A 7,396-nucleotide genomic window follows, 5' to 3' on the forward strand; every position below is an offset into this window, starting at 1 on the left:
TTTTAATTGCGACAATGTCTCTACTAAACTATTTGTTGGGTAATGGATCGGCCACTTTAAAGCCCAACAGACCTTTAGGTCTGGTCCAATGTGCAAGTCCACTAAAGACAGGCCTAGGCCGAGACATAGTTGGCCTAGACTGAAGCATGGCCAGTCCACCAAGGGCACAACAGTCTTCCACTGAGAGTACAATGGTCCTTCAGCAAATGAAGGAAACCCCACGTTCACTAATAAACATGGTGTATTCCTAGCGTCCAAGCTAAATCTCACGTTCACCAGAACGTGGCCCATCTGTCATCGTCCAACCAAGATACGTGTACTTGAGGATAACTCAAGAGCCCACGTCCAACATAAGCGTGGCCAAGCCACTCTCCAAACCCACGATCTCATGATCGTGGAGTAACCCACAACCCATGATCCACTTTGTCACACATTTCGCACAGTAGATCCTCGGGAACATTGGGGCCGAGAATCGGGGAATGACAACCGCTACCTGATGCCTATAAAAGGGAAGCTCTAGTTCATTGTTTGGTAATCACAAATCTCTCTCAAGCTCATATTATTTAATTGCTCTCCCTCTCTCAAATCAAATACTGACTTAAGCATCGGAGCTATCCCTGCCAGCACCCCAGCAACTCTTATCCCTGCCGGCACACCCTGGCAACTCTTATCCTAATTTCCTTCTTTTGCAGATCAACAACTCCTCGGACTCCGTGTGGCGTCACTCCTCGGAAAATGTCATAAACAGTTTGGCGCCATTTGTGGGAACTTGATTTTCATCAGTTCTTAGCATTCAAAATCCGATATGGTGACTACACATTTGAGGGAGCCTAACCTAAATGCTCCAGGTACATCACATGATCCGAACCATCAAATCGCTTCATTGGAAGATCATATGCAGCAAATATCAAAAACTATGGAGGCCCTGAAGAAGCAAAATGAGGATCTCGTTTCTCGACTCACGATGAGAGGGGAATGGGAACGTGAAGAAAGGTGCAGAGAGAAGCAGCCACACAATGAAGAAGAAAATTCTGCTCGGGACTCCCATAACACAACTATTCAAGGTGGTTCTCATCATGAGAGGCATGAGACCACCAACGTTACTGATGAGGTGAGGGATTTGAAAAAGAAGTATGTGGAGATGGCTCGGTAGATGGCTCAAGGAGGAGAAGACCGATCGATCGCGGAGGATCTAATGCAAAACACAAACTTGCCATTTACTGATCGGGTGATGAGGTTTCCTTTGCCCGAGAAGTTCAAGGTCCCACGTGTTGATAAATATGATGGGAGCGGAATTCCGACTAATCATATGGAAAGCTTTCGAGCTCACCTCGTCCTCCATGACACTCTCGACAAGATCGCATGCCTAGCCTCCCCATTAACCTTGAAGGGAGATGCCCGAGAATGGTTCGGGAAGTTGCTTCCCAAGTTCGTAGACAACTTCGATTTCCTCGGACGCCAGTTCTTAACTCAGTTTCCGACAATCCGGAAGAGAAAGAAGTCTCCTACCTACTTGCTGTCCCTTGTACAAGGGAAGAATGAGTCCTTGAAGGACTACATGATCAGGTTCAACCATGAGAAGCTGAGTGTAGAAAGCTCGAAGGAAGAAATGGTACTATCTGATTTGATGAACGGAATCAGTACTGAAGGCAAATTGATGTCCGAGTTAGCTCGGAGACCTACATTAGTGAGTCTTTGTCAGTTTATGAACAAAGCTGAAGAGTTCATAAACCGGGAGGAAACCTTTGGTGCACTAATGAAGTCAAAAGGGTAGAGTGGTCAAGGTGAAACTAGCAGCATCAGGATAGCACCTGGTGGTGATGTGCAAATTATCTACCTAAATTAATAGGTAAATAATTGTGCGTTTTACCTGCAAGTGCACAAGGTCAACATGGTAGTATAAGGTTCAAGTACAAGATCATTCCCACGAGGATTGCTGAATTTTCGTTTAAAAGTAAATTCCTTAATCAAAAACAAAATAAAGATTGATTGTTGAAGTGATGATAATAAAGGGTCGGGCTTTGATATCCACCACTAATTATATTAAGCTAATATATCAATATACCAATGCTTTAATGTTTGTCAACCTAAGGGCATGGTGTATACTTCTTAAGTTATAGATTTCCCTAAGCAACAAGTTAGGCATGATGTATACTCTAACTCTTTTATTCTCTAAAGGATTTAACATGGTATATACTAAGTTGTTCTTTAGAAAAACATATGTTCTATGGAAATCGACAAACACACGAGGCCTAGGGCATGGTATATACTCCCGGTTCCTAATGTTGATTAACCCAAGAATCCGGCGTGGATATTTCTTGTTACTTATGTTAAACCAAGGACTCGGTCATCCAAATTGATTTAACTAACTAGTCCATACCACATGCATATGTTGATCAGGCACACACATATGAGGAATTCATTCAAGCAGGTATTAATCAAGTTAAATAGCACAACAAGATCATCATAAATGCGCCAATATTGGAATAGTAACAAAACATAACTAGGGCTTCAATCCAGCCCTACTAAATAAATTAGCTACATATAGAGTTGATGTTAAACATCTTCATAAAAGAAAAGAATGGAAAAGAATAAACCCGAGACTTGAACTTGAGAGCTCCTATTCTTCTCCTTCTCCAAGCCTACTTATTCCAAAGGCTTAGGAGTCTATTTATAGGCTTTAAAAGTCCTTGGAAAAGTAGTAAACCCTAGGGATTTCGTAGGGTTTCAATCCTATTATAATTGGGAGTTGGAAGACCCTAATATGGAAATAGGGACATCTTAGCCGCCACCTTGGGTTGTCTCTTGCGCACGGGTGCGATCGATCGCAACCCGGGTGCGCTCGATCGCAGGTCTGCGATCGACCCTTCTTCTGGCATGCGCTCGATTGCTCCTGGCTTGCTTTGTGCTATGTCCTCTTGGGTACTGCGCTTAATCGCAGGTATCCTGCGATTGATCGCAGTGTCAGGGAGTTCCGATTTTTCCCATCTTCTCACTTTGAGCCCAAATCACCCAGTTTTACTTCATTTTCTTCTAAAAGCCTATAAAAACATGAAAAATACAAAAAAGAATTAAAATGGCCTAATTAACTAAAACCAAAGGATTAAAACATGCAAATTAAGGGCTGAAAATATGAATATTTTAGCACTTATCAGGTGGCTCTGGAAAGAAGATAAAGGAGGAAAGGAGCCTGAAGAGATCGTGGAAGAAGTTAGAGCCTTTCCATCAACGGGACTAGATATTGACTTCTCTGAATACCAACTTCAGATGGCATCGAAGATGAGAACTCCTACGTAGAGGCGCAACAACCAAGAGTTCTGCGAGTACCACAACAATCACGGTCATCTGACCGAGGATTGCATATCCTTGCAGATGGAGATTGAAAACTTCATCAAGAATGGAAGATTGGCGAGGTTTTTGGCCGGAGAAAGAGAGAGGAATAGAAACCCTTAGGTGAACCAGCCTCTACGGCTGGAGGGAAATAATGAAGGCCCCCAAAGGGGACGAGATCATCAGCGAAGACATGAAGTCGAGGAGAGATTAGGACAATAGCCAAAATCCTCAGAATCAAGATGTGATAGGTGAAATTCATACAATTTCAGGAGAATTAGCTGGTGGAGGAGAGTCTAACTTTGCAAGGAAGGCTCACACAAGGAAGATAAATGTAGAAGAGGTTCTCCTTCTTGAAAGGCCTTCAAAGGCCCAAAAGAAAGATCCGATGATTCTATCATTCATGGAAGAAGATGTAGATGGGGTTTCAATACCCCACGATGACGCATTGGTGGTGACCGTGACAGTGGCTAATCATGCCATCCATCGGATCCTGGCAGACAACGGAAGCTCGGCTGATATCCTATATTGGCCAGTCTTCAAACATATGAGCATTGATTAGGAGAGGATCAAGCCATTCGGATCACCACTAGTTAGATTTGCTACCCATGGGGATGATTTCCCTTCCTATTACAGTAGGAACAACCCCCAAACAAGCAACAATCATGGTAGACTTTCTGGTAGTTGACCGACCATCCGCTTACAACGCAATCATTGGTCGACCATCATTGAACAAGTTGAAGGCTGCAACTTCAACTTACCACCTAAAGATGAAGTTCTCGACAGAAGAGGGAGTCAGAGAAGTGAAAGGAGATTAGGTGGCAGCAAGGAAGTGTTACAACAATTCACTAAAGAAACCCTCGGGATTTGTGCCCCTAACGATCAGCACTGTGGGCAGTAGAAATGAGTGAGAGCTAAGGGCGAGCCTGCCAAGGAGCAGTTAGAAGTAATAATGGGGAAAGGAAAAGTAATTAAGATTAGCTCACAACTAATCCTAGAAATCCGAGAAGGCCTCATCAACTTTCTTCAGGAAAACATGGAGGTGTTTGCAAGGACACATGAAACCATGCCCGGGATTAGCCCTGAGGAGATTGCCCATCAGCTGAATGTGGACCCATTGATGAAGCCAATGAAGCAAAAGAGGAGTTTGCTCCCGAGCAGAACATGACCATCGCTAAAGAGGTGGAGAAGTTTCTCAAGGCTGGGTTCATCGAAGAGGTGTACTATCCCGATTGGTTGGCCAACTTGGTGTTGGTCAAGAAGTCAAACGGGAAATGGAGGATGTGTGTGGACTTCACCAACCTGAACAAGGCATGCCCGAAGGACAGCTTTCCACTACCACGAATTGATTCATTGGTGGATTCAACAGTTGGATATGGGCTGCTCAGTTTCATGGATGCTTTTTTTGGTTACAACCATATTTACATGCATGAAGCTGATTGAGAGAAAACAATGTTCATCACGAACCGAGGCTTGTACTGTTACAAAGTCAAGCCATTCGGTTTGAAAAAAGCGGGGACCACTTATTAGAGAATGGTGAACAAGATGTTCCGAGAGCAGATTAGAAAGAACATAGAAGTCTATGTCGATGAGATGCGCGTAAAGAGTGTGTTACCTCTCGACCATTCCTATGATTTGCAAGAAACATTCAAGATGTTGAAGTAATATGGGATGAAATTAAATCCAACAATCAGAGTCTCCTTAGGAAAATTTCTTGGTTACATGGTGTCAAACCGAGGAATAGAAGCGAATCCTAAAAAGATCCAAGCTATCATGGACATGCAATCTCAGATGAATACCAAGTAGATGCAGCAAATAACGGGAAAGATTGTAGCATTGAATAGGTTCATCTCTCGGTTGACCAAAAAGTGCCTACCTTTCTTCAAAATCTTGAGAAAGGCATTTGAGTGGTCTAAAGAGTGTGAACAAGCGTTTGAGCAAGTTGAAGAAGTACATGGCTAACCCACCTCTATTGAGCCAAACCATTCCTGGAGAAGGGCTGTTTCTATACCTAGTCGTATCTCCAACCGCGGTTAGTGCAGCTCTAATTCGAAAGAAGAAGGCGTACAAAAGCCATTATGCTTCATCATTGAGCATTGAGAGGAGCCGTGAAAGATATGAGCAGATGGAGAAGCTTGCCTATGCCTTGGTCATTGCGTCAAGGAAGCTTCGGCCATATTTTCAAGCTCACTCAATCAAAGTCCTAACAGAGTACCCACTAAAGAAGGTGCTTCGAAAGCTAGATCTGTCTAGCAGATTAGCGAATTGGGCAATCGAACTCGGGGAGTTTGACATCTAATATATCCCTCAGAATGCGATCAAAGGTCAAACCCTAGCAAAATTTTTGGCAGAATTCACCAATTTGCCAGAATCACCTGAATGGCCGAGAGACGAAGTATGGGTGATCTACGTGGATGGATTATCAACAAAGAAGAATGGTGGAGCAGTGTGACATCCGACATTGCCTGAGTATGGAGATGGGGATGTGCTTAAATGTATACTACACCCTTAATGACAACAATGCGTTTTAAAGCCGTGATGGTCATGATCCCATCAGAACTCCGCAGTTAAGCGTGCTTCTGTGAGAGTAGTATCAGGATGGGTGACCTTCTTGGAAGTTTGGTTTGGGGGAGCCAAAAGTAGACAATATTGTGTGTCATTGGAGTAGGGTGTTACAAGCAGGAATGGTGTTGATCACACTAGATGGATAAGAGTTGTGTAGTTATTTGATAATCGAGTTCAAAGCTACCAACAATGAAGCCGAGTATGAAGTAGTCTTAGCAGGACTAAGCTTAGCTCGGGAGATGGGACCCGAGTTCGCAGAGGTTCAAAGTGACTCCCAAGTGATTGTCAGACACATTTGAGGAGAGTTCGAAGCCCGAGGAGAAAAAATGAAGCTGTACTTGTCTAAAGTACAAAAAATGCAAGATTTTTTCAAAAAATTCTTCATAATCAAGATCCCAAGGGAAGAGAATGAGGAAGCAGATCACTTGGCTCGGATAGGTTCAGCTGTAGAAGATGATATGGAAGAAACCAAAGAACAAGCCCAAATTCTGCTCCAACCTGCTATCACCAAGGAGATAACGGTTTTAGCATTAGTGGTGATGCCTAAGTGGGCAGAAGAGCTAGTAGAATACTTGGAGAAGGAAATTCTTCCAGCTGACAAGAAGAAAGCACTCCAGCTGAGGACTAAGGCTACTCGGTTTACGATGGTAAATGGAACCCTCCACAAGCGAGGTTTCATGTTCCCTTTTCTCAAGTATGTTTCTAAGGAGGAAGGTGATTACATCCTTCGAGAAATTCACGAAGAAATCTGTGGAAGTCATTCGGGAGAAAGGGTGTTGGCACACAAAGCTGTCAGAGTAGGATCCTACTGGCCGAACATAAGTCCAGACTCGATGAAAATGGCTAGAACTTGCGACAATTGCCAACGCTTTGCAAATGTTTCCAAGCAACCCCCCGAGGAGCAGAGTGCCATTTCCTTACCTTGGTAATGAGGGGTAGATATAATAGGACCATTACCCTAATGGGAGGTGTTCGGTTTGCAGTGGTAGCTATGGATTATTTCACCAAATGGGCAGAAGTGGAAGCCTTGGTGAACATAACGGCCAAATGTATGGAGTGGTTCCTATGAAAGAATGTCATTTGTTGGTATGAGATTCCACACGCATTCGACATTAACAATGGGAAACAATTCGATTGTGACTCATTCCGAGAATGGTGTTCAAAGCTCCATATTAGAAACTACTTCTCATCCCCGGGTTATCCCCAAGCGAATAGACAAGTTGAAGCTACCAACAAGACTATCTTCAAAATTCCGAAGAAGAAACTTGGTGAACGGAAAGGAGAATGGGCTGAGGATCTCGTGAAAGTTTTGTGGGCGTATAAAACCACAAAGAGGACTCCAACCGAAGAACAAACCCATTATGCTCTAGCTTTTGGGATTGAAGTAGTCATCCTAGCCGAGGTTGGATCGGGAAGCTTCCGTGTGGATACCTTTCGGCTAGAGTGCAATGACGAAGGCATCAAGTTGCACCTTGACTTGTTGCAGGAGAAACAGGATTAG

The 7,396-nt window shown here is 43.6% G+C and overlaps 2 protein-coding genes across 2 annotated transcripts; both read left to right on the top strand.

The window, feature by feature from the left end:
• Positions 1-6,251: 6,251 nt before the first annotated feature.
• LOC148583089 (uncharacterized) lies at positions 6,252-6,824 on the top strand. The gene has a single exon (XM_088511548.1). The coding sequence runs from the start codon at positions 6,252-6,254 to the stop codon at positions 6,822-6,824; it is 573 nt and encodes a 190-aa protein (XP_088367674.1).
• Positions 6,825-6,856: 32 nt separating this feature from the next.
• Positions 6,857-7,396, top strand: LOC148583090 (uncharacterized). The gene is made up of 2 exons (XM_088511549.1): positions 6,857-6,925; positions 7,061-7,396. The coding sequence occupies exons 1-2, from the start codon at positions 6,857-6,859 to the stop codon at positions 7,394-7,396; spliced, it is 405 nt and encodes a 134-aa protein (XP_088367675.1).

Source organism: Corylus avellana, chromosome 11 (genome assembly GCF_965113065.1).
Source record: "Corylus avellana chromosome 11, dhCorAvel1.hap1.2, whole genome shotgun sequence".
NCBI classification, from domain to species: Eukaryota; Viridiplantae; Streptophyta; class Magnoliopsida; order Fagales; family Betulaceae; genus Corylus; species Corylus avellana.

Coding starts and splice junctions, on each gene's coding strand:
- LOC148583089 (XM_088511548.1), top strand. CDS start 6,252: ATGCAAGATTTTTTCAAAAAATTCTTCATAATCAAGATCCCAAGGGAA.
- LOC148583090 (XM_088511549.1), top strand. CDS start 6,857: ATGGGAGGTGTTCGGTTTGCAGTGGTAGCTATGGATTATTTCACCAAA. Junction 6,926..7,060: donor GGGCAGAAGTGGAAGCCTTG/GTGAACATAACG, acceptor TGGTGTTCAAAG/CTCCATATTAGAAACTACTT.